Source organism: Scardinius erythrophthalmus, assembly GCF_964197995.2.
Source record: "Scardinius erythrophthalmus genome assembly, chromosome: 5".
NCBI classification, from domain to species: domain Eukaryota; kingdom Metazoa; phylum Chordata; class Actinopteri; order Cypriniformes; family Leuciscidae; genus Scardinius; species Scardinius erythrophthalmus.
Genome location: NC_138225.1, coordinates 25,598,999 through 25,626,599, shown reverse-complemented (window position 1 = coordinate 25,626,599; position 27,601 = coordinate 25,598,999). Strand labels below are relative to the sequence as shown.

At 41.5% G+C, this 27,601-nt stretch overlaps 2 protein-coding genes across 3 annotated transcripts; one reads left to right on the top strand and one right to left on the bottom strand.

Annotated features, from left to right (window-relative positions):
* Positions 1-181: 181 nt before the first annotated feature.
* On the bottom strand, positions 182-3,440 carry nccrp1 (P1, F-box associated domain containing). The gene is made up of 6 exons (XM_081366541.1): positions 2,877-3,440; positions 1,887-1,973; positions 1,558-1,654; positions 1,121-1,216; positions 591-729; positions 182-506 (listed from the first exon to the last, which is right to left on the bottom strand). The coding sequence occupies exons 1-6, from the start codon at positions 3,019-3,021 to the stop codon at positions 357-359; spliced, it is 714 nt and encodes a 237-aa protein (XP_081222667.1). The 5' UTR covers positions 3,022-3,440; the 3' UTR covers positions 182-356.
* Positions 3,441-21,567: 18,127 nt separating this feature from the next.
* ckma (creatine kinase, muscle a) lies at positions 21,568-25,942 on the top strand. Of its 2 annotated transcripts, none has more exons than XM_081366539.1 (8): positions 21,568-21,708; positions 23,041-23,249; positions 23,369-23,523; positions 23,746-23,878; positions 24,161-24,332; positions 24,916-25,039; positions 25,129-25,318; positions 25,444-25,942. In XM_081366539.1, the coding sequence occupies exons 2-8, from the start codon at positions 23,057-23,059 to the stop codon at positions 25,620-25,622; spliced, it is 1,146 nt and encodes a 381-aa protein (XP_081222665.1). In that variant the 5' UTR covers positions 21,568-21,708; positions 23,041-23,056; the 3' UTR covers positions 25,623-25,942. The 2 variants fall into 2 exon arrangements, with proteins under 2 accessions (XP_081222665.1, XP_081222666.1); XM_081366540.1 differs by lacking the exon at positions 21,568-21,708 and adding an exon at positions 21,797-21,816.
* Positions 25,943-27,601: the final 1,659 nt, after the last annotated feature.

Sequence of the window (27,601 nt, the reverse complement as noted above, 5' to 3'; positions counted from 1 at the left end):
TAGTAAAAATAACTGTAGTAACTATTGTATTTTCACAGAAATTCCTTATCAATCATCAATTTCACAGTGTGTTATTTGCAATGAGTGAGCGCCATCTGCTGGCCTGAAATACTAAAATATAATAGCACTATCTGTGGAACTAGTGTTATTTTGAATACATGAAAGAAACAGTGTCACAAAATGAATGAGGAATGTTTTATTACATTATTAAGCAGCTGGATACATCTTATGAAAGTGCAGTCAATTTATAAAGCATTTGAGACTATAGTGCTTTGTTCTAAATAGTCTACATCTCAAAGTCTACATCAACTGGCAGGGATGCATCAACTCCTACCTGTTTATTTTAATGTGTTGCATTATTTCGCACTGGATTTGCTGGTCTTGACAATAATCGAGCTGCCAGTGACTTTGGTATTAAAGAATTCAACCATGAACTGGTTCTTCAGTCTGTGGAGGAAGTGAATGTACCTCACCCCGGGCCCATACTTGGAGAATACATGGGAGACCTATACACATTAAAATGTTATGTGGACACATGTATATAAAAAAATTAATGAATATAAATGTATGAATATGCGCGTGTTTGCTACCTTTTTCCAGGTGTGTGAGTAGTTCTCCAGGTTCTCTTTAGGGTTAAATGAATGCTGCTTGATGACTGTCTTAGCATCAGCACCCAAGAGCTTCACATCGAGCTGATAGATAGATTTATGAAGCTGGCTTTCCTCATACCTACACATGAAGGGAAACACCCAGACATTAAAAGTGAAAGGGCATATTAAAGCTGCCATTTAGGCTGAAACGACAATGTCTAAAGCACTATGACCACTACAGACATGACATATGTAGCAATTGCAACAGTGCAACTGTTTCTAAAATACAAAATATAGTTATGTCAGAGATTCAATTTTCAGATAAGTCAGAAATCCATTCAAATTCATTTGTGCTTTTTGTCCATTTTTCTTTAGCTGTAAAACATTTGAATGTGTGGACACGGATAGATTGCATAACAGCTAACTTTGTTAAAACAGCTTAACTGATATCCAGTATAATTTTTTAACTCTTCTTTGCAGCTCAGTTTGCAATTACTGTAAACTACAAATATAACTAGTTCATAACTCACCAGTCCTCAATGACTATCTCAGGCTGAAACTCATCCAGAAGTTTGTCCCACAGACCCTCTGCCTTCAGGTCCACATGCTGCTCTAGAGAAAACCACCTGAGGTAAAGATACACAAAGGCCATATCAGACAGAATATATGACCTTCTGCTTACCCTGACGAACTGACAAGCCAATGTCTTTCTAATATATGATTCAAATACAAAGACATATATAGCAACACTTATTATGTATTGCAATTATGGGGTCCTACTGCATTTAAACTACTTAAGTTCCAAAAAAGTTATTGGAACAATTATATTGTTTTGTTTTGATTTTCTTGAAAGTTTTTGCTAAATGACAAGTGACTAAATAAAATCACCTCTATTGTACTGGAACATGACAAATGTTTTTATAAGTTTTTGAGACAAGGTCATTTTTCTCACAAATCTGGGCTTCACCTGTACTGAGGCAGCTGGCAGACCACAACCCCGGCGGGTATTCCACTAGTGTCGTATGGCAAAACTTCTGTACTAGTTTTCCAGCCAGAGAAATTGCCTACAATTAACATCGAGGTACAAGATTAAATTCTCCATCATCTTTTTTTATTAAAAACCAAAGATATTAAGAATGGCAAATGTTTTGGGTGTAAAGTTCAACCAATTAACAATTAATGTTCTAGTCAAATGTCAGACATAACATAACAAATTTCCATTGCATTGGATGTAATATTCAGCAGTGGTAAGCTTTTTAGGCAGCAAATATATTACTGTGTTGATTGCTGACTCACCATCGGGCTCTAACTGAGGTGGCCGGTCTGGAGGAGGAGGCATTCCCGACCGATGGGGTTCAGGTGGTGGCACGGTGTGGTTTACACCTAGTTGTTGAGCAAGAAAAAAAAGATGAGTTCAAAAGATTTGCATGAAAATATTACATTTCTATTACAGTAAAATGTAATTGCAAATACTGTCTTTCAAATGTATATGTAAAATATCCTTGTAGGCAAATAATATAAATCCATATATAATAATCCATAGGCTATAATTTAAGGGCAACATTTGCAGTACTACATGTAAAAGTATGGGAGGCAAATTGTTTCATCGCTGCACAGATTCAATATTTTGAAAGCAGCTTCTTTCTCTTTTACATACACAACTATCAATCATCCCCATCTAGATTTAAATAAAATGTATTGCCTTCTTCATGAAACATGACTTTGTTAGTACAAATATAATGCCACTCTATACCAACTAGCCCTGTGAATTTTATTCATAAATACATTTAATTGTATATCTTCTCTGTATCTTTAAAAATATAGGGAACATTTTATTCTAAAACAGCAATCCATTTGGAAAAATTAAGTAGGCCTACATAAAATTATTGATAACAACTTAAATAGGCCTAACGTTACATAGGCTAATACAAAACATCGAGGATATCTCATTTTAGAAAAGTATCCATTGTAAAATTGCATGTTATTATTCGTTGTCTGGGGTAAATTACTAGCCTATAATTTCTTTCCTTAGGCTACTTTGGAATGTTGTGACTTTTCAGGGCGCAACCTGCGCAACGAGACACAGCAGTGTGTATGTCGCCACTATAGTTTAACTAACTAGACCAACATCATCGTTCCCCTCCACTCCATCTCAACATAACAGTGTTACATTCTAAAGTTACAACAAAGTTTAAGCAGAGATCTCCAGTAGTAGTAGAGATTTCATCAACACTGTGTAGCCTACTATAGCAGCGCCACCGTTACACGTCTGTGTGACGTCATTACCGTAAGGCGAGGGGTTCTTCAGTAGGTTGCGCTGAAACGGCTTCTTCTCGTACACCGATTTCCAGTCCACGCTGGCGGGCATGGGGACACCGTGAGCCCCCAGCTGCCACTGCGAATCGCACTTCTTTTTCCAGTCCGTCGCCATTTCAGACTGTCTCCCTCGCAGTCAGCCACGCACTGCAAAACACGGGAAGTGTTTTATTATGGTCTGCCCCACCCAGAAAACTGGTTCAGAAGAGCCTTGTGCAAGAGCGTACTTTACTGCACAGTGCACACTCAGAAGTGAGTCACACCAACGACAGACCACCTCTGTTTCACAACATGAATAGTGTGTCAAGATACTTGAGACTTGATATTTGATCATTTTTACCAATTAAGAGCAGGACAAATGCCATGCTATGAGTTGACTAAGATAGAACGCAATTATTTATGAGTTAAGAGTAGCCTATATTTCAATCACTTCATTCGTTATTGATGGCCTTGTTTTACTCAAAGACTAATAGGTTGGAGTGCTATAGTTAATGAGCAGCACACAGGTGGTGAACTATATAGCAGACCTACCACACCCATAAAGACAACACCAAGAGCTTATCATGTCAGCAAAGATTTAAAGTTCAGTCCAAGGCTGCCTGAACAAGCAGGGTTCAATGCATCAGCCAAATCCATCAGTAAATCTTTAAAATAAATGTAACCAGTGTCTTGGAAATGCACATGCATAAACTCTGGATTTTTAAAAAAAAAACTCTTTTGCAGCAGTAGTTTACTAAATAAGTAAGGGTGTACAAGCCTATATAAATGTAAGAAGATAATTTAATGGTATTACCCTGATTCAGATTCAGTGATTATATACAGCACTTTGAAATAACTTATTGTGAAAGTATAGTTACTTTCTCCATAAAATTACCAATTATCCCCATGGGAATGGAATGCATTTCGTAAAACATTCAATCTGATGCAATGTATGTATTTTATCAACAATTTACAAAGAAATCTCTTCTGTGTGTGTGGTATGAATGAGCCACAATGAATCTTCTCAAATCTGATGTATTTTCTTCCTCACTTAACCTTATAGCTAACATCGGAAACACTTTTGGATGACCCTCTCAACCACAACCATGTCAGTTGCTGTGGTTTGTTTCAAATGGATTACACAACTTAACATCTAACTCCTTGTCAGCGGAAATCCTGAGCCCTGCCAAACAAACAAAGGCCTGGGACTTTTTAAATAATCTGAAGAAAAACACAAAACCAGCTTCTCCCACAGACATCCACCCAGTACCTATTAAATCATCTATTAAACAAGCAATCCAGAAAATTGAACATTGTCACATCTCCATTGTTACAGTGTTAAGTCAGTTTACTGTTGCTCACTGATTTCACAACTCACTCAGCAGAGTCGAGGTTAGTTCTGCAGGCTGTATTTGATGAAATGTGTTGGTGCATTTTCTAGAGCTAAAGCTTATAAGAGAGATTCTATAGAGAGCAAAATCATATGAACCACAGACAGGTTTTGTTGTGATAGCCAACTCAGAACACAACAGGAAACAAAATAATACTGCTCTCTGAGCAGTTACTGACACAAAAGCCAATTATACTAAAAACACCATACAACTTGGTGTTGGCTCTTGGACAACTCTTCTGATTATTATTTTCACTCCTCTATCAGAAATCTTGCGAGGAGCACTGGTCGAGGCAAATTTATGGTGAAATTATTGTCTTTCCACTTCCATATTATGGCCCCAAAAGTGCTCACTGGACCATTCAGAAGCTTAGAATGGCGCCTATAACCAATGCCATCATTATGTGTTGGAACAATTAGGTTGCGAAGGTCTTGAGACAGCTCTTCGCTTTTACCCATCATGAGATGTGTCTTGTGCGACACCTTGGCAATGAGACCTTTTTGTAGGCCATCATTTGGGACTGAACCAGCTGTTATTAATTTCCACTGACAGGGGGCTGGATTGCTTTTTAATTACTGTAAGTTTTCAGCAGTTGTCTTGGCTTTCCATGCCTTTTTGTGCCTCCCTTTCTTCATGTGTTCAATACTTTTTCCCTGTGTCATTTCACATTATTACACATAACTTAATTTCTGAACTTATTTTTGTTTGTTTCTTTGTATGTATGGCTTACTTGGGTTGTTACCAACATCTGGTGAAAATGTCATGTCAATAGCACCTTTGGAAATTTATTTACTGAGAAAAATGATGATGTGTTCAATACTTATTTCCCCCGCTGTAAAATACATAAACAGTTATCTAAAAGCAAACTATGTACTGAGAAAAGTTCTGGATAATATGAATGCATTGTCAGTGCTTTTAAATGTCTCGAGTTTGAACAAAAACAAAAAATGTAATTCTTAAATCAGCAGTTATTTATTGATTAATAAATGATTAATGATGCACTCTTTCATCTTATTGATTATGTTACATTCTCATAATCCTCACATCTCTCCCCTTTCTTGTTTTCAGATGGCAGTGGCAGGAGGTGGCCATCAGGGTGAGTTGTTGGTTGTTCTGTCTTTGAGGTTTGGCAGCTATAGAATTGTCTATCTACAGGATCTGAAACACAAACAATAAGAACTCATCACTTTATGTGGTTTAATTTACACTCATCTGCGGTCTGAGCTCAGAACAGCATTCCACATGCAACTGAAGCCACAGAAACATCAGTAAAATCACATGGATGTGGTAAACCAGCAATCGCTGTCCAGTCATTAACTCATTTCATGAGGAAAGTCCACCAGCTACACTATACAGCCAGTGAGAAAAATGATGTTTACAAAAGAAATGAAAGGAAAATAAGCATATACTTCAAACAAATTAATTTAAAATAAAATGTTTGTAAAATTCTTTGTAATACACTTTTCAGACATTTTCAATTTGGGATATAGCTTAAAATAATTATGATTTCAATATTTTCACCAAGCAATATACACAACAAATCTTTTAAAGTAAATTTTTAACTAAGCTTTATAAATACACAAATAAAGCTGTGATTTTGTTTCAAAATCTACAAAAAATATTATAGTATTTCATATACACTTAAATTATTTAGAGAGTGAAATCCTGCGTAATTATGTAAATAATATGTTGAGTTAGTCAGGCACACTGTCTACTAGTGGCCTCACTGAGTTGCAAATTAATATACTCAGTCATATTGCATTTCATACAACACATGGCAAATGTACACATGATACACTCATACTTATGTAAGTGGCTAGACAGTCACACAAGATGTGAATCTGTATGAACCATGGTGTTAGAATAATTATCTGTGGGTCCATTAGCAGACTCGCACTACTATGAAAGGGGAATATCTCACTCTCTGTATGTGTGTGAAAATATTCTATTGTAACGTATGAGGCAATAATATTGTAACGTATGAGGCATTTTTAGCTTGGCTTTGCTGTTTGCAAGTTTATGAACTTATTTTCACATCACCTGTACATGTGTTTAAAGAAATCTACACTCAAAATATAATGTACTACAGTTATTTGAAACTCAGTTGAATAGTGTGCAATCAATTTGCATATAAAAAATAGTAGTTTACTTAAACTGTATTCATATGTATACTAAGTTCTGCCATTAATCATAAGCATCAGATTGTAATTTATATCAATTTCACTGATTGAGTTCTTTGCTGAGTCAATGCAATACAACCCAGAGACAGAGAGAGACGGAGGATGAGATGGAAGGGGGTTGAAGAGAGAGAGAGAGAGAGAGAGAGAGAGAGAGAGAGAGAGAGAGAGAGAGAGAGAGAGAGAGAGAGAGAGAGAGAGAGAGAGAGAGAGAGAAGAAAGAAAGGAAGGAAGGAATAAAAATAAGAAAGAAAGAAAGAAAGAAAGAAAGAAAGAAAGAAAGAAAGAAAGAAAGAAAGAAAGAAAGAAAGAAAGAAAGAAAGAAAGAAAGACACAAAAACAGATCTTCCCTTCTGACGTCACATGCTTGAAACATAAACCATTTCCAGAATAATCAACCAAAACACGGGAGACCTGGGGAGGTTTCAGTTACCACGCGGTTTCATGTAATCTACATACCCCATCGCCAAATCATAGAAAAATTCAGTTAAGACAGTTGTCTTCATCTTAACAATACACAACAAACCATGTAGCCTACAGAAAAACAGATTTCTAAACTAAGGTATAGGCCACAAATCTGTGAGTACAGTTTGCAAAACTGAACAGGTGATGTTGTGTAATATTCAGTTACTGTAAGAAACTGTTCCAGCGGGTGGAGTTTACTGGTACTGAATATTACACATCACCTGTGTATACTCCATTAACTGGAACAGATTTTCACTGGAACTGAATATTACGTCCAAATATTGTTATGTAGCCTAATCAATCACTAAAATTTCACTGTTGTGTAACTTCACCTATGGAACAGTATTTCACAATTTTTCACAGGAACTGAATAGCCTATTACAAACAACTATTGCGAAGGAACGATTTACAAAACAACGATTGTGAATTATGAATTTGTTCACTGTTACCTTGTACGTAGTTTTTATTTTTTTTAATAAATTTTGCATTCTATTTAGGCTTTCTCGTGTGTCCCTATTTTTGTTGTGTCACTTTTGAGCCACGGGGTGAAACGGGTACGGATTGAAAAACCAAAGCAACTGTAAGGTTTACAAATCTGAGCACAGCTGAGACTTTTTCTCTGGTACTTTTGGCGTAGGATATTTATTTCCGTCAAGGGCAGACTATGATGTCAAATGTATTCCCAGGAATGAGTGATGCGCTTTCCGCTTTTAAAGTTTTATAAAATAAGTAAGATATGGCTTGAATGGTTTAAAAGCATTAGCAAGAATAAAAGCGCATCATATAATGTAGGCCTATATAATATTTGCAGTAAAAGCTTGAAATATAAATTCTCAGAAAATGCATTTAATATTGAAACTGTTTATATATTCACCCTTAATAAAGGAGTCCAGACATTAGATAAATATCAGTCTACACATGCGTTTTATATTTATATGCGTTTTAAAAAACAATGTTACGGATGGGACAGTTCTCCGTTACGGACATGACCGCTCTGAAAGCGGCACTAAAAGACTGTTTAAAACTTTCACTGAGACCTCAAACAGAAAGCACAAAGCCTTTTTTAAAAATGAATTTCGTTTTGTATTAATGATATCTTAATTTTAATCAATGTTTCATCAACCAATTGCCAGGATTTAATAATTAAGAAGTAAATATAGCAGACAATAGATAAACACGACACTGAGGCGCCGGCGCGTGAACTGGAGCTCATCTCATAAATGAACCGAAACTCAGCGTAAGGTAGCCTACTTGCCTGACAGACCTGAGAAATATCTATAGAAAGCTTGAAATGTCTTCTTTTAAACAGAACAATTCAAAACGAAAGAAAACAGACTGCTGCTTGTGTAATCCGTATGAAATGTGCATTTCTCTCTGGTGCGTTCACTACTGCGAAGATCGCGAGTCAGCATCGTCAACTTCATCTATGCAGGGCACTGACACAGAAAACACTTGTTTATTAATAAACAATTAAAATGTCTCGTTGCTGTATTTTACATATTCATAATCATTATTTTGAGGGTTCTTAGTGACAGCTTTTATGTGCTTTATTGGCAGTGCCACCCTTACATGTTACATGAACGCGTCACCACCGCATCAGCACCCAAAAACTGGAGATTTTTTTCAATCCCTGTTTTGGCAGGGGAAAAACTGATCAGAAAATGTAACGAAACGTTGTAGAAATGTTGTGGAGTAGAAAGTATAATAATTGCTGCAAAATGTAATGAAGTAAAAGTCAAAAGTAGGCCTATGCACTATTGATTCTACTTAAGTAAAGTACAGATAGGTAAAACTACAACTACGTGAAAAATGTAGCCTACTTAAGTAAAGTAAACTCAATTTCTCCATTTCTTTGCACAAAACTCTCCAGAAAATGCCATTTAATGGTTTATTTAAAAAAAAAACATTCCCGGGGGGGCATACCCCCGGACCCCCTTAGAGAGAGCCCCGCCCCCCACATAATAAATCGTACTCGGTTACTAACGTAACCTCGGTTCTCTCTAGAAGAGGGAACGAGTACTGCGTTTGAATAAACGCTGCGGGAAAAGTCTCTTTTCACGAAATACTGAAGCAAAATTATCCTTAATTTTCATATTTGTAAAACGCATTGCAGCAGTGCACAGCCATGGCGAGACGGCTCGCTCACTCATTGGCTGTTCTGCGGCAACTGCATGAGCCTATCGAGCGAGGGCTGATGCAATATCAGACCAATGAGAGCGCTTCGCGCGCTCCTCGTCACATCCCGCCGAAACGGGTGTGGCCATCCCCTATAAAAGGAGCTCGAGTAGGCTGATTCAACTGGTTTTCATCGCCGAAGCGAACCAGAGCGAACCGCGCGCACGGCAGGGAACGCAGTACTCGTTCCCTCTTCTAGAGAGAACCGAGGTTACGTTAGTAACCGAGTACGTTCTCTTACGAGAGTTCTCTCGTACTGCGTTTGAATAAACGCTGCGGGAACCACTTGTAAGACGCCGTGCGTGCTGGGATGAGAAAACACCGACCACTGGAAGCTAGTCCAGGTATACAGTGCATAATCACCCGGTAGACTCGGAGAGTCTGGAGGGGGGGGGGGGACAACCACCCTCAGATAGCTGCGTCCTAAGACGCGGTATGACATCACATAGGCAGGGGAAGGCCTGGCTAATGTGGGAAATGTGGGTCTTACGCAAATTTGCCCAGATATATGCGCCCTTAGGCGCGAAACAGCGCCACATAGGCAGGGGAAAAACCTGGCTGATGTGGGAGATGTGGGTCTTACGTAATTTCGCCCAATGGATGCGCCCTTAAGCGCGATACAACGTCACATAGGCAGGGAGAGCCTGGCTAATGTGGGAAATGTGGGACTTACACACTTTCGCCCAAATAGGTGCGTTCTAGACGCGATATAACATCACATAGGCAGGAGGGAGCCTGGCTAATGTGGGAAAACATGGGTCTTACACAATTCTGCCCAGAGAACTTCGGCGGCGCTGTGCGTCTGCGATATCAGTGCCGTGTTTAGACAGCTGACTCGAATACGCCGAAAACACTTGGCTTGCAAGTGCGGTGAAGTATTCGGTGGCGTTGTGCGCCTGCGAAATCAGTGTCGTGGTAGACAGCTGATACGGCTAAACCGAAAACAACCTGGCCTGCAAGGCGGGAACTTCTAGGTTGTAGAACCTTATGAATGTAGACGGCGAGGCCCAGCCCGCCGCCGTACATATTTCCTGTAAGGAAATCCCGCTAGACCAGGCCCACGATGAGGCAACGCCTCTCGTGGAATGCGCTCTAATGCCCAACGGGCACTGAAGGCCCTTGGTAGTATAAGCCATTGTTATGGCGTCAACCACCCATCTGGACAGGCTCTGTTTCGAAACAGCCGTTCCCTTGGAACGTCCACTGAACGAGACAAAGAGCTGCTCCGTCTGTCTGAAGGCAGCGGAGCGGGACACATAAGCTCTTAACGCCCTAACGGGGCAAAGACAGCTCGAGTCCCCTTCCTCGTTTGACCCCGGCAGGGCAGACAGGGAAATAACCTGAGCCCTAAACGGAGTGTTGAGGGATTTCGGCACGTAGCCGTGCTTAGGTTTGAGTATGACTTTGGAGTCATTGGGCCCAAACTCCAAGCACGTTGGACTCACAGAGAGCGCGTGCAGATCGCCTATGCGCTTCACCGAAGCGAGGGCCATCAAAAACACCGTTTTGAAAGACAGATGTTTGAGGCTAACAGATTGGATAGGCTCAAAGGGGGGGCCTTTCATGGCTGCCAAGACCGTAGAAAGGTCCCACACCGGGACTGAGGGAGGTCTGGGGGGATTCAGCCTCCTAGCTCCCCTGAGGAAGCGGATGACTAAATCGTTCCTTCCCAGTGACTGGCCTGGCGTTGCTGTCGAGCACGCTGCGATAGCCGCCACATAGACTTTGAGCGTGGAAGGGGATCTGCCCTTATCCAACAGCTCTTGTAGGAAGGAGAGAACCTCCGTCACCTCACAATCGAGGGGTGACAGGCCCCGAGCTGTACACCAGCTGGAGAAAACCGACCACTTCGAGGCATAAAGCCGCCTGGTGGAAGGCGCTCTAGCCTGAGTGATGGTGTTCAGCACTCCATCCGTGAGGCTAACGGGTAACCGTTGAACGTCCACGCATGAAGGGACCACAGCTCTGGGTGTGGGTGCCAAATCGAGCCCCTGGCCTGCGAGAGGAGATCTCTCCTCAATGGCACTGGCCATGGAGCGGAGTCTGCTAACTGCATCAGGACTGGAAACCAGGCTTGGTTGTCCCAGAACGGTGCTATAAGCAGTACTGGGCATTTCACTTCCCTGACTCGCTCCAGCACCTGAGGTAGGAGGGAGACTGGGGGAAACGCGTATAGCGGGCAGTGCGGCCACTTGTGGGACAGCGCGCTGTCGTTCTTTGAAAAGAACACGGGGCAATGAGCGTTTTCTGGGGACGCGAATAGGTCCACCTCCGCTCTGCCGAATCTCTGCCACAACAGCCGGACTGTTTGTGGGTGTAGAGACCATTCACCCGTGGGAACATTGTTCCTGGACAGCCTGTCTGGACCCAGGTTGAGTGTCCCGGGCACATGCACCGCTCTCAGCGAGCTCAGGTTGCGCTGAGCCCATATTAGGAGGCGCTCGGCCAGCCTGTAAAGGGAACTGGAACCGAGACCGCCTTGGCGATTTATGTAGGACACCACGGCCGTGTTGTCCGAGCGGACTACGACGTGTTGGTCCTTGATGTGGGGACAAAAGCGCGTCAGCGCGTTGTGAACTGCTAGCATTTCCAGGCAGTTGATATGATGGAGCTTTTCTCGTTCTGACCAGAGGCCAAAGAACGGCCTGCCCTCGAGCAGCGCTCCCCATCCCGAGGTGGATGCGTCCGTAGACACCACTTTCACTCTCGAGGAAGTCCCCAGGCTTACACCTGAACGGTACCAATCGCCCGCCGCCCATGGTCTCAGGGCTGCTGCGCAGTCTTGATCGACTTTGAGGCGCAATCGGCTGAGTGCCCACGCTCCGCGTGGCACTCACGCTTTCAACCAGAACTGCAGAGGGCGCATGCGAAGCAGGCCCAGCTGGAGAACTGATGATGCTGAGGCCATGAGGCCCAGCATCCTCTGAAAACGTTTGAGCGGGATAATCGCACCGCAGCGGAAGGACCTCGCTGCGTGCTGTATGCGCAGCGCGCGCTGTTGCGACAGCCGCGCCGTCATAGAACGAGAGTCCAGAACGATGCCCAGAAACGAAATAGTTTGGCTGGGGTTCAAGGAGCTCTTCGTCCAATTGATCGTGATACCAAGATTCTCGAGGTGATCGAGTAACATGGTTCTGTGCTCCACGAGCTGAGATCGTGATTGAGCTATGATCAGCCAGTCGTCCAAATAGTTCAGCACTCGCATGCCCCTGAGTCTGAGGGGGGCGAGCGCTGCGTCCATGCACTTCGTAAATGTACGGGGTGCCAGGGACAAGCCGAATGGCAGGACTGTATACTGGTATGCCCGACCCTCGAAGGCGAATCTCAAGAATCGCCTGTGGCGTGACGCTATCTGTATTTGGAAATACGCGTCCTTTAGATCTATCGACATAAACCAGTCTTCTCGGCGAATGTGCGCGAGGATTTTGCTGGTTGTGAGCATTTTGAAACTGCGTTTCACTAAAGCTCTGTTTAGTCGTCTTAGATCTAGTATGGGTCTGATACCACCGTCCTTTTTGGGGACTAGGAAGTATCTGCTGTATAGCCCCCCTTCGCTTTGAGCTTGGGATACATGTTGTATCGCCCCTTTGCTCAACAGTTTTGATATTTCGGCGCGAAGTAGGTGTGCTACTTCTGAATTCACCGTAGTTTCGACGCGCGCTGTGAAGCGTGGAGGGCGCCGACAAAACTGTAGCGAGAAGCCTCTCTTTATAATGTCTAGCACCCAGTCCGAAACCCCTGGAAGCGCGGCCCATGCGTCTGCATGGCCGGCTAGGGGTTGGATGCGAAGCGCGCTCTGTTCGCTGTGCGACGGCGGCGCTTCGGGGCGCGCTAGCATAGGCGTTACGCCTGTGACATTTGAGGCGGGGAGCGCGCGTAATACAGCGGGCAACACGCTCATCCTCGACCCCGCTACAGTGTTTATCTGAACGAGGGAGGTCTGAGAAGGTCTCATGGGACTCATGCAGCCTACAAGTGAACGTGGGCGGGGACCGGGCACGTTTACTGCTTTGGCCGCGCTGTCTGCTTGAACAGAGCGGGTGCTCACAGGTCCCGTTTTTACAGGGAGCCTGTGGCTTGCCAGACATAGCGTTTGTGGGCACTGGGAAGTGGGCACTTTGACTATGTTTGTGGCGCGATCGAACTGCGTCGATCTTATGAGTACGGGCCCTGTGTGCAGGGCTGTGCTTGTGTGTAGGGATGGGCACAGGGAAGTGGGCATCAACACTACATTTATAGCACCATCGGCCTTGGCCGGGACACCAGAAAATACACTCTTTTCGGGATTTATCTGGGTAGCCGTAAAAACGGCTTTTGTGTGCAGGCAAGCGGGCAGCTGTGCGGGCTTGTGCTCTGCTGAGAACGCTGAAGCAGTCGCAATTCCTGGGACTGAGACAGCGGTGCGCTTTGGTGAGGGCCCGGTCGCAACGGGGCTTACACACCTGCGCTTTCCTAGGCGTGCTAGGACTTCTTTGGGGCTTCCGGCTTCAACACAACCCTTGGTCGCGGCCCGCGGTGAGTGGGGCGGCGGCTGGTAGAGCGAGAGCGAGGGCGTGAGCTGCGCTGCTGTCGCTGAGAGGGGGCGGCCGGAGGCTGAGGCTGTGAGCTCCGAGGGGCCTGTTTCTCACGGCCCGCTGCGGAACTGGAGCGCTTCGGCAGGAAGTGCTTGAATGCCTGTGACGCTTTCTGGGCTTCGGAAAATCTCTCCACGAACTCGGAGAGAGAAGATCCAAAGAGGCCAGCGGAGGATAGCGGGGCGTCGAGGAACGCGTTGCGCTCTGCATCAGCCATCTCCGTGAGCGTCAGCCACAAATGCCTCTCGGCTACGGTAGCGGAAGCCATACAGCGTCCCATGGCTTGTGCTGCAGCCTTGGTAGCGCGGAGGGAAAGATCCGACGCGCTTCTCAGGTCCGTGATGCAGATAGCTTCAGGTCCTATCTCGTCCAGTTTGCGGAGGAGATCGCCTTGGAACACCTGAAGCGTGGCCATGGTGTGCAGGGCCGATGCCGCCTGCCCAGCGGCGGAGAAGATCCGCGCGAGCAGCGACGACGTCATGCGGCAGGCTTTCGACGGCAGCACTGGCTTAGTCCGCCGTCCAGCAGAGGGCGGGCAAAGGTGGGCTGCTATCGCCTGTTCCACCGGCGGCAGAGTGAGGTAGCCTCGATCCTGAGCATTATCCAGGGAGGAAAATGCTGGGGATACAGACGAACGTGTTCGTGCAGAAAAGGGAGCGTTCCAGGCCTTCGCCACTTCTTCATGAAGCTCAGGAAGAAACGGAGCGGGCTTAGACACAGGAGAAGAACGCTCACCAGGGAGGAAGCTACCATCAAGCCGGGTGCGCGAGGGGAGTTCCGGTGCAGACCACTCGAGGCCGAGGCTCGCCGCGGCCAACGCGAGTACTCGCATGAGCTCCCTCTCGATGCTAGCTCTAGCCGACGGCTTTCGGGCAGGAGGCGTGAGATCCGCAGAGCTCGCCCAGTCCTCACTGCCTGAAGCTAGCAGAGAGCAGGAATCCTTATCGACCGACTCGGCTTCAGAAACAACTTCCTCAGATGAAGCGGCGGCAGACTGCGGGCGCTGAGCATCGGGAAGTGCTTCGGGGGAAGCCGGCGAAGCTGGCGGGCGAGCCGGCGAGCTTTGTCGGGAAGAGGTGGGTTCCGGGGCCCGCTGCGAGCGGCGCTTCTTGCGGCGCGGCACCGCGGCGGGGGGCGCAGGCTCGGAGAAATGTGCCAGGCGAGTCCGCAGAGTCACCATCGGCAAAAGCTCGCAGTGAGGGCAGCCGCCGTCAGCGAGCGCGAGCGCTGCGTGATCTTCGCCCAGGCAGGAGACGCAAATAACGTGGCGGTCTCCCTCGGTGAGCGGGGCTCGGCACGAGCCACAGGATGGCATCTTGATAAAGACGCGGCTCTTTTAGGGGTGAGTGTTCGGGGAACACTGCACACACACACACAGAACAGAGCAGGTAAAGGATATGAAGCGCCGGAAAGCGCAGCAGGTACGGCAGTAGAGGCGGCGAAGGCCAGCGGCTTCAAGGGCTCGTCCCGCTGAAAAGCTTGCCTCGACGACGCTTGCTTCTCCGTGATCCAGCGATGCGTGAGCTTCGCTGAAGAGATGAAAATCAGTTGAATCAGCCTACTCGAGCTCCTTTTATAGGGGATGGCCACACCCGTTTCGGCGGGATGTGACGAGGAGCGCGCGAAGCGCTCTCATTGGTCTGATATTGCATCAGCCCTCGCTCGATAGGCTCATGCAGTTGCCGCAGAACAGCCAATGAGTGAGCGAGCCGTCTCGCCATGGCTGTGCACTGCTGCAATGCGTTTTACAAATATGAAAATTAAGGATAATTTTGCTTCAGTATTTCGTGAAAAGAGACTTTTCCCGCAGCGTTTATTCAAACGCAGTACGAGAAAACTCTCGTAAGAGAACCCAATTTAACCCCTGAATATATATATATATATATATATATATATATATATATATATATATATATATATATATATATATATATATATATATATATATATATATATATATATATATATATATATATATCTACTACATCTATATCCGCTCCATGTCGGGGCTTTTGTATTTCTTGCATAAATTGGAAACATTTAGGCTCAAGTTACTAATTTTTCATTATTAATAGTCCTGGTTCTGCGGGATTGCTAGAGATCTCAACGAAGACGAGTAACAGCTTTTTAGTAATAATAAGGGAGTGCTCGTTGTACGCTTTCTGTGCTTTCTAATATCCATTCATAATTTGTATAAAACTTGTTTTTCATGCTGCTAGGACCAATGGCTACGTACATGCTGCAAAGTTTTGGGAATTACATCCGCATTTCACTCTTGAAATAGCAATGATTGACATTGATAGCCATAGCATTGTTTGTTCCTGAATAAAACAGCCTTTTTCACTGAAATGGTTGAATAGTCTGCTAACTGACTTATTCATTCGTAACAGTCCTTTGCCGCCACCTACTAGATGTAACTACGTAAAAATCGTATGTACTGAAATCGTTGAAAAATCCCCACCAACACACAGACTGACAGCCTGTTTTGCCACAATTTATATGTTTAATATCTAATAAACTTGTTTTATGCACTTAATCAAGTCTTTTGGAACAAACATTGTTATCACAGTGTCACATCAATCATCCAGTTGTTTTTAGGGTAAATACTACTTTGGTAAATAAAGCTAGAATCATTCTGTTGGACTTACACTACTGTTCAAAAGTATCTTTGCTCACCAAGCCTGCATTGATTTGATCCAAAATACAGTAAAAACAGTAATATTATGAAATATTATTACAATTTAAAATCATAATACAATAAAATATCATTTATTTCTGTGATTAAAGCTGAATTTTCACCATCATTACTCCAGTCTTCATCACATGATCCTTCAGAAATCATTCTAATATGATTTGATGCTCAACAAACATTTATGATTATTATCAGTGTTGAATTTTTTTACTTTGATGAATAGAAAGAAAAAAAAAACTAAATTTATGTTAAATAGAAACTTTTGTAGCATTATACATACCATTCAAAAGCTTGCAGTTAGTAAGAATTTATAAAAAAAAAAATGTTGGGAAAGAAATTAATAGTTTTATTCAGTAAGGGTGCATTAAATTGATCAAAAGTGACAGTAAAGACATTTATAATGTAACAAAATATTCTATTTCAAATAAATGCTGTTCTTTTGAACTTTCTATTCATCAAAGAATCCTGAAAAATAAAATGTATGACGATTTCCACACAAATATGAACTGTTTCCAACATTCAGCAATCAAACAAATCATCATATTAGACTGATTTCTGAAGGATCATGTGACACTGAAGACTGGAGTAATGATGCTGAGAATTCAGCTTTGATCACAGGAATAAATTACATTTTAATGTATTTGAATAAAACATTACATTTTACTATATGTTCACATAGAAAACATGCAGTCACAATATTACAGTGTTTTTTATCAAATCAATGCAGCTTTGATCAGAGGAGACTTCTTTTAAAAACATTTAAAAAATCTTATCGATCTCAACTTCTGAACATAGTGTACATTTCATTTTATTATATTTATTTAAAAGTGAAACCAAAACATGGCATTGTCTAGTGTGCAGGTAAAGAGGACCTCCACATGCTTTTACGGGTCTTCAAGTGCCTTATATGTATAGTGCCCTGGTATATTTGCCATAGTTGACCTTTTGGGTCTGTTGCTTTGTCACCCTCTAAATCCAGTATTACTTTAGTAAGTAATTTAAAATAAGAATAGTAGTTTATCTCTCTTTGTTATATAACATTGGACTGAATATGTATGTATGTATGTATGTATGTATGTATGTATATATATATATGTGTGTATATATATATATATATATATATATATATATATTATTCTTTATCAACGTTCTTTAATAAATAGTATATATTTATGCATATTATGATCAAATATATTGTATAAATTGTACATTGTGAGAAACAACGACTTTTTTTTAATGATGGGGACCCCCCTGAGACTATTCAGAGTGTATGTGAGATGCGTGGTTTATATAGACTGCAAAGGTAAAGCACAAATTAAAATTATTGTGACTGATGTGAAGAGGGAGGAGAATTTACGTGTGTCACGTTTAGTCGATTAAAACACTTCTGCAAAGGATACACCCGTGTATCCTCGCTCTTGACTCCCCAGGAAGCCTCCTCACTCCTCGATCCTCGCCTCCTCGTGGTCGGTGCAATTAGAGAATTGAGATGTCCTTCAAGATGGCTGAGCTCGATCGGTTTCCGGGTCATAGGATGGAGGAGCGAGGAGACGAGGAGGGATATTGATAAGCACCCATGGTTTCCCCCTTGGTGTAGTTTTTGTTTTAATGTTATGCTTAATAAAGACCCATTGTTCTGCACTTGAGTCCTCGCTACGTCCACCTACCCAAACCCTGACAGTAGCTTAGACTGGTTTTAAATTAGTCATCTATTTCTTTTTAATTGATCATTAATTTTTAAAGTAAGTTGCATAAAAATGTATATTGGTCTAATTTGATCTGAAAAAGGCTTATTGCTAGTTGGTCGAACCAGTTCTTAAGACTCAGTTTCAACATAGTGGCTGTGTTTGTGCAACTTGCTCCTGGTTAGCATAACAGGTTAGTATTGGTTGATTAGCTCATATTTATATCTTCTCTCACATCTCAGACTCAACTGAACAAACTATCCAAACATTTAATAGAAATAAAAATTGAAGTAAATTAATTTACTTAATGCAATTATACACTTTTAGTGCATACTGTTGTGCATATTTCATTCCTACCAAAATAAAATTGAAAATAAAATTTAACATCGTTCCAGGTGACCCGTGAGACCTTCAGCTCATTCCACTGCACCCAACCGCCTGTACAGGCATGCAAGCAGATGCATATTTACACATATTCATTATAATTATTGACAAATGAAGTATGCAGGAAGTGATTCATTCCAAGGAGACAAAACAAAATTGTGCAAAAAAGTACAAGCTAGAACAGACATGCATACATGCTCTACCTTAAAATCAAGCCTTGGCTGAAGGTCATATGGAGTGTTTAGACTCAGATTACCTGCTGCCCTTCCAAAGGCCAAGTATATTCTTAGCCGCCACTGCTTGTTAACTTGCTACTCTCACCAAGACTACAGAACATGATGATGACATGGCCTCCCCGGACCCACAGACACACGCAACATATAATTCTTCATAGAGACTCCATGAAAGACATTCTCAAGTCAAAGTCTCACTTCCACTTCCACATTCTGTATGTGTAATAATGTGTCCTAAACAACATTCTAGTTCGTTAGCAGTTACCCAACCATGCATCTTACACCACTTGATGACTGTTTTTTTAACAGCCATTTGACACAGATATTTTGAGGCTTAAGTGTAGTTCCATGTTTACATGTTCCATGTCCACTTTAGAAAAATGTATACCATGTTATTGCACACTATGATTTTATATCATGTTCAAAAATAGCACCAAGAACTGCAAATGAGAAAGAAGACTTTTTGAAAACTCTCTCTCTATCCTCACTGTGTTGTGTAACTGTCCTGTAGTAACTGAAGCTGTAATGAGGGTCTGTTCTTTCACTCTAGACTATATGTAAGCACACTAATGTTACACAACCTACCCTCTCTCCCACATGCACACCATTCTGACACCACCTCACAGACCTAGAAAGATTAGACATAACTATACACACCCAACTCAAAGAAATATTGGAAGGTATCATCACATACCATTCAAAAGTTTGGGGTCAGTAAGATTTATTTTTAAAGAAATAATACTTTTATTTAGCAAGTATGCATTACATTGATCAAAAGTGAAAGTATAGACTTTTATGTTACAAAGGATATTTCAAATAAATGCTGTTCTTTTGAACCTTCTATTGATCAAAGACAGCATCGCAAAAAAGTATAGACATTTCCACAAAAATATTAAGCAGCACAACATGATAAATGTTTCTTGAGCAACAAATCAGCATATTAGAATGATTTTGAAGGAACAAGTGACTTCTTTCAAAAACATTAAAAAAATTCTTACTGACCTCAGACTTTTGAATGTCAGTGTACCTCTAAAATACTTCTTAATAGTTCAAAAGTTGATAGATAGATAGATAGATAGATAGATAGATAGATAGATAGATAGATAGATAGATAGATAGATAGATAGATAGATAGATAGATAGATAGATAGATAGATAGATAGATAGATAGATAGATAGATAGATAGATAGATAGATAGATAGATAGATAGATAGATAGATAGATAGATAGATAGATAGATAGATAGATAGATAGATAGGACAAACAGAAGACAGCTGGGGACATGGGGTGACACCAGAGGGCAAGGCCACAGTGAATGACCCTTCCCAACCAACCAATCTTAAAATATAAATATCCCTTGAATATTTTTAAAAATATATATGTCTGGCGCCACATTAAAGTCACCGTGAAATCAAAATCAATAATTCTTTTTTTATTTTATTTTATTCATGTGCCCTCAATCTTTAATCAAAATAAATTTCTCTCCCTCTTGCAGCGACATCTCTTCTCTGATGACATGTTTACTGGTGGCATGAGGGCGGGACAACCCGCCACTCACATGAGATCACAGCAATAGCAAAACATAACAATCCAACAAATGCAATCGATTACCAGTGGACAAAATCAAGTCCCACACAACATTTTTTCTTGTTCGAGAAGCCGTTTCACTCTTATATACGGGGGGGAAAAAGACCATCTCAACTTCTGTTTCATGCTGACTTTATATCTTAAAATCAAAGTAATGAATTGAGCATGAGAAGCAAATGAAAAACTTTAAACTTTCATCTCTGTATAATAAGCTGTGCTGGTGTGTGTTGTATGCTTGACAGCTGCTGGGGAGCATGTGAGCCATGACATGCCTGTTATTCACAACTGGTGCCATGTTGGAGACACTTGGACTATAGCTTTAGAGTCCTATGTAACCTGTAGCCATGGTACAAAGATAAAATGAAATAATGCTGTTACGTTTAAATCTTTACAATGCATTACTTAAAATGTATGTATTACGCAAGTTGCGCCTGAATGGATTACTAGACAGATACTTTGGGGGAGGGGGTTACCCATAATATCCAGTGAGACTCTATTAGTGGGGACACTAACGGTGCCTCCCTGAGTGAGAACATGTATGTGTGCGCGTGACAGAAACTTGAGAGAGGGAAATACCTCTCTTTGAATTACAAAAAGACACAACAGTGTCTGAATAAAACAAACACTAAGAGTTCAAGATATTTTGTGATATTGATGGTTTTCATATAAACACTCACATGGCAACATAATTAGATCTGTAATGATTTTGCAAGATGTCAAAATCGTATGATATCATCTGAATTGGATCATACAAACAATTTTATAGGTTTTTTTAATTTACAATCATGGTTAGGGTTAGGGGTTGGGCTTTACGGTTATGTTTAGGTCTGGGCTGTATGTCCAATTAACTTTCACATGATAAAAGATGATGACCTTTTACCCCCAAAGCATAAATATGGCGTCCAACATGAACAGATAAATAAATTAAATGTGACACCCTAGCAAACTTAATCTGCAAAACTGCTAAGTGAATTTGCACCAAGAATTATGAGATGGCCGGAGCCTACCAGGTGATTTTTTTCCAAAGCCATCGGCCTGACGTGAGCACTTCTGATATCCATGGTATGTTTGGCAAAAGTGCTGCTCAGCCTTTTTAGCATGGCAGACCCTCCATGTCCCATCACCCCTCCTCCAACCTAAACCCTACTGGAAAGCTATGTATGGGGTGGGAAGTGTAAATGGATATTCGAGTGGAGGGGGACACAACCCACAGCTGCCACCTCATTTAAGATGCCCGGGATCTAAACTGAAGCTTTTCTTACACTAAACAGGGCATAAGAGACTGGGGCCAGCCAATCAGATTTCAGCGAACTCTAAAATGGGCCAGCCAATGGCTTGAAGGGGTTGGAGGTATATAAACCCAAATCGGACTGTTCTAGCTTGGGTGACCCCTATTTCGGCTTTGGTGAACAGGATCTGATCCCAAGGACTGTTACCACTTTTGTTGTCTTTTTTGCAGGTAAAGACATCAACATTCTTGAATAACCATCATTCACAGCAAGGAGAGCCTTAAAAAAAAAAAAAGCAATTATTTGATTAAATTAGATAAAATAATTGAGAGAAAAATGTAAGTATTGTAGTGTAATGCTCCTTAAAATAGAAAAGCAAAATAGAAGTGATTAACTGGGCTGCATACATTTTACAATTTGAAAATCTTTATAGTCAGATGCTATTTGATTAAAATGTATTATGATAATGATACACTCCAACATGATAGCAGATGCACAATCTTTTTCATGAAAAAAATACTGGAGTGTTTATTAAAGGCATCTGGATTTACTATGAAAATGTTAATATATGTTTTAATTTTGTGCATGTTTAAATATTTTGTGATGAGGGACTCTTGGTTTGGTTGACCTGTTCTTAAATGTGGGACCAGATGTCAAACATGTGATATACAGCAGTTCTGAGAGCATAATCGGATACAGCCATAAAAAATCCTGAGATGTGCTTATGTTTCTCATACTGACACATATGGGACAGGTTCCCTCTGCTGGCTTTTCTTAAAATAAAATCTGATGAGTGTATTCCACAGAACAGAAATTATTACAAAATAATTCAAATGACAACGTTATGTTTTGTATGTTACATAAAACTTGATTTCATCCAAACGATATCATTACACAACCATGACATGATTAACATGTGAGTCTGAGGAAACTGGTCAGAACATGTGGGAATACTTTAATAACATATACAAAGCTATGTGACTATTTATGTGGACAACAGTGCAATGTTTTTTGGAGACGTTCGAGATTATGTGCAAGTAATGGGAGGGAGTGAACACCATAGTAAAAATAGATCTGTCTAGATTTAGACTGGGGAGCGTCTCTCCTATTCCTGGTACAATCAGACATATCAAATAACAAGTGAGGACCTCAAGTGGAACTTGCTAGTATACCCTGTTTTAATGTGTGCAGCTGTGTTTCACATGTGTATCATTCTTCTCAATTCAATGGAAGCTGATGTAGTTGTGGTTCTGCACTGAATACGGTTTCATTGATTTCAGTCAGCATGCTGTAAACACATTTTGAAACTATTTGGTAAATGGTACATTTCTTACTACCTTTTTATACATATAAACTTGAAGCTATAGTGTTTGCAGCAGTTGGCGACACAGTCATGTGGCAAGCTTTTAGACGTTTGGTTGAAGTAACTCTTTCCAGCCTAACTGACTAAGCAGAATTAATAAAATTAAGTTCAAACAGTTGAGGTCAGAGACAAGTGAGACGAAAATTCAAGGAATCAAATGCAAATAATCTTTCTCACTTTCTCTTTGTCCAATCCGCAGTGTTAGAAACGCAACCATGCCTTTCGGAAACACCCACAACAACTTCAAGCTGAACTTTTCAGTTGATGATGAGTATCCAGACCTTACCAAGCACAACAACCACATGGCCAAGGCGCTGACTAAGGAAATCTATGCCAAGCTTAGGGACAAGCAGACCCCCACTGGGTACACCCTGGATGATGTCATCCAGACCGGTGTTGACAACCCAGGTGAGTAAAGACATCAGTTTTACATCCTTACCACATACAGTATTTACCCCAATCAAACCTGGATTTGTTCAGGAAGTTTCCTTCTGTCTATATACTGATGAGATAACACTTTTCTCCAGGTCACCCCTTCATCATGACCGTCGGCTGCGTTGCTGGTGATGAGGAGTCCTACGAAGTTTTCAAGGATCTCCTCGACCCTATCATTTCCGACCGCCATGGTGGATACAAGGCATCTGCCAAGCACAAGACCGATCTCAACTTTGAGAACCTGAAGGTGCAAAACAGAAATAATAAATATAAAGCCTTTATAAAGGCTATAGATGCTCTTAATTGATCCTTGAGAGGAGACAACAGTAAACTCCTTGACCTCAAATGTTAATTTACTTGAATAATTTGAAATGTGAGCTTGTCCCAAACCACATGGTAATGCTAAATTAATCAGAATCTATTGTTTAAAAATAACTGGGACTGAAATGAATTAAATCTCTATTTGTAGGGCGGTGATGACCTGGACCCCAACTACGTTCTGAGCAGCCGTGTGCGTACAGGCCGCAGCATCAAGGGATACGCCCTGCCCCCCCACAACACCCGTGGAGAGCGCAGAGCTGTGGAGAAGCTGTCTGTTGAAGGTGTGCACACATCAGCGTTATTTCAGTATTATTACATATGATTATTGTATTGATTCATATTTTCAATACGCTTTGAATTGTTTTTACATTTTCAGTTTTAATTTTAATTTAAGTTTTAGTACTTTTTTAATTGTTTTTCATGTAATATTTATAGCTTATTTTATTTCACACCTTACAAACCCCAACAACAGTTCAGAATTGTAAGGGTGAATAGCATAAGAATATAACTGAAGAACGAGAGTGTGGAATCTGTATAAGTTTGGGATATCTTTATTCCTCCAGCTCTTAACAGCTTGGACGGAGAGTTCAAGGGCAAGTATTACCCCCTGAAGTCCATGACTGATGCCGAGCAGGAGCAGCTGATCACTGATCACTTCCTGTTTGACAAACCCGTCTCCCCCCTGCTGCTGGCTGCTGGTATGGCCCGTGACTGGCCCGATGCCAGAGGCATTTGGTAAGTCGAATCATAGTTATCTACTGCTGTGTCTCATTTCAAAGGTTGCGCTCTGCATTGTCGGCCGTATTCGTCGTTTAGGTTGTCTCATTTCAGAAAAGTAACCATTATAAAACTGACATATTTCTTTCTTACTTTGAGACTCCCTCATTTCAGAAATGCAACCTTTACATCCCAGAGTAATGGTTACTTTTCTTAAATGCAGCCTCAATGACATATGAGGCCAACAAATGCGACCTTCGAAATGAGACGCATCACATGAGTTAAATGACTGGACAAAGGTAATTTATTATTTAATTAATCAATATCACACAAGCAAGAAAGCAGTTTTTCAGAATATCCACAATGATAGCCACACCAACTGCATGATTGCAAGTGCAACATCGACATTATATTAGCAAGAAGTTAATATTGAGTAACATTTTAGACAATATATTCCCAGTTACTTTGTTTTTTTCTACATCAATGAAAATAGTTCTGAACAACTCCTTGTTTGGTGTCTTCAATAGAAGACAATTTATATTAGCTGAGTAATATAAATTAGGTTTTGTATTGTAAATGGATGCCTATGCTTCAATTACAGGCACAATGAGAACAAGACCTTCCTGGTCTGGGTGAATGAGGAGGATCATCTGCGTGTTATTTCCATGCAGCCGGGTGGCAACATGAAGGAAGTGTTCAGGCGCTTCTGCGTTGGTCTTAAGAGGGTATGGAGAACATGCACAAATAAATGCACACACATAACTGACTGTTGTCACCTGGAGCATGTGAGCATGTGTGTGTTCTGCTTTGACAGATTGAGGAAATTTTCAAGAAGCACAACCATGGATTCATGTGGAACGAGCATCTTGGTTTCGTTCTGACCTGCCCCTCAAACCTGGGCACAGGACTGCGTGGTGGTGTCCACGTCAAGCTGCCCAAGCTGAGCACACATGCCAAGTTTGAGGAGATCCTGACCAGACTGCGCCTGCAAAAGCGTGGCACAGGTATACAAACACTGAACATACATATGCAAAAAGCATAGAAATGTTTATTGATGTTAATGAAGACGTGTAGTTAACATCTCCATTTGTTGACCTCCACTTGTTCCATCTTCATTTATTTCTCTCAGGTGGTGTGGACACTGCTTCCGTTGGTGGAGTGTTTGACATTTCCAATGCTGACCGTTTAGGCTCTTCAGAGGTTGAACAGGTGCAGTGTGTGGTTGATGGCGTCAAGCTGATGGTCGAGATGGAGAAGAAGCTGGAGAAGGGCGAGTCAATCGACAGCATGATCCCTGCCCAGAAGTAAAGCGGGAGCCCTTCTATTTTTTTTCCTCGTCTTTGTATTTTTTTTACAGTCCATCAAGAAATCTTACATCAACGCAGAGGAAACTGCTGCTCGAAAACACATAGACAGTCTAGCCTTTGCATCTGTCTTCCTTTCCTTTTTCCTTTCTTCTTTATTTCCCATGTCATTTCGCCATCTTTTTTCAGTTGGTAACATCTTGGGATCAGATTGTCGGCGCAGGTGTCAGCGCCTAACGTCGAGGCTTCACCTCAATTTCAGCCTTGGTTGTAAAAAGTGAATCAATCAAGTTGTATTTGAATAAACATACCCCATAAAACACATACACATCTTGTATTTTAGCATATTTGTGAGCATATATATATTTCAGTTTAGATGAAAGTTAAAAATAATTTAATTTAAATTCCCCATGTGGTGAAAATGTTGTTTATAAGTTTACGTGGTGTTTTTTTAATGTGTTTCAAGTTAAACCATGTGCAAATTCATAAATTCATTTTCTCCTTAAAACTGCATTGAAAAAAAGACAAGTCTCGAAAACACGGTTTGAAATTGCTGGTGTTTTTGACGTCACAAACTACCTTGTAACCAATACATCAATGTTCCGGTGGGCTTTAGCATATCATTAACGGCAAACTAGTAGGGGAGTCTCGAGAGATGCCAGGTTATCCTGGTATATTTTTCTGTTGATATAAAAATTGGGTTGATTTAGCAATATAGCGGTGTATTACAATGTTATGATTAACTATATGCCTTTCTCCACTGACGTTCTGAGTTGTTCAAAGCGTTTCTGATGATTGTTAGAAGGCAGACTGAGATGGTGAACGGGAACATAGTTTGTGTAACATTAGCAACACATTATTAGCTGTTTGATAACATAGTCAGGCAAAAGACTAATCATATTAATTACCATTATGTGTCCGACATTTTGGTGAGATGAGTTTTAAGGGATAAAATGATTGACTACAGGGGGACTTTAACATATTCATGATAATATAAATTCATGATAAATAAACACATAAGTGATATTCTATCTCTTCTAATCAGACACCAAATAAAGTCCCCATAAACAAGAGGGACAGACTTTGCCATAAATCCGGATAAAACACAAATACACCAAACAATAATTGAACACAAGCAAAGATGCCAACATCAGTGAAGTTTATTTTCTCTCAAGATTTTTTGTTTCCATTTTAATATTTGGCCAGAGGTGCAAACACCTCTGGGGGGGAAAAAAATTACTTTCTGCAAACAGCATCAAGGTTTTAATCTCTCTGTCTCTCTCTTGCTCTCTCTCTCATATATATATATATATATATATATATATATATATATATATATATAGTTTGTCCACCTGACATCTCTCTTGTCATATTGCATATTAGCTAAATGCATCATGAGAAACCCAATATCATAGCAGACAGGTTACATCACAGACAGCACAACACTGAACTGGAGGGATTTGTCATTCAGACGTGTCACGCCCAACACACCAACTCACAATTCTCCCTAATACTCTTTTTAATGCCTTTAAATGACATTACGAAAAGCTCATTCATACGGACACACTTTCACTCCAGGTCAAGTATGGCTGCCATAATCCTCTCACACAAACATTTCCTACCAGCAGAGAGTGAGAGAGAGAGAGAGAAAGGGAGGCAGGGCAACAGAGTAGCGCAATACACAGACGCACACATTCACACATACATGCACACGCATACACGCTCTCTCTCTCCCTCGAATTCTTTTGCTTTTGCCCGTTCTGTTATTTCACATATGTAGTCTCTCTTTCTCCATCCTTTCTCTGAATCATGCAGGATTGCAGGTTAGTGTTTCACTTCAGCACACATAGAAACGTCTGGAGAGCTAGCAGAGGGTCTCTGCTCTAGCTATGAATTAACCTGGAATTCTAAAATACTGTATATACTATACTCACAATATTATCATCAGTATCATAATCTTTATATACAGCCAGAATCTGACTG

Bases quoted from the DNA above. Each gene is read 5' to 3' on its own strand.
- nccrp1 (XM_081366541.1), bottom strand. From the start codon at position 3,021: ATGGCGACGGACTGGAAAAAGAAGTGCGATTCGCAGTGGCAGCTGGGG. The intron at 1,217-1,557 runs GTGAAGCCCAGA...TCTTTACCTCAG, and splicing joins TGCCAGCTGCCTCAGTACAG to GTGGTTTTCTCTAGAGCAGC. The intron at 507-590 runs GTAGCAAACACG...TAATGTGTATAG, and splicing joins ACTCACACACCTGGAAAAAG to GTCTCCCATGTATTCTCCAA.
- ckma (XM_081366539.1), top strand. From the start codon at position 23,057: ATGCCTTTCGGAAACACCCACAACAACTTCAAGCTGAACTTTTCAGTT. The intron at 24,333-24,915 runs GTAAGTCGAATC...CTTCAATTACAG, and splicing joins CCCGATGCCAGAGGCATTTG to GCACAATGAGAACAAGACCT. The intron at 25,040-25,128 runs GTATGGAGAACA...CTGCTTTGACAG, and splicing joins TCTGCGTTGGTCTTAAGAGG to ATTGAGGAAATTTTCAAGAA.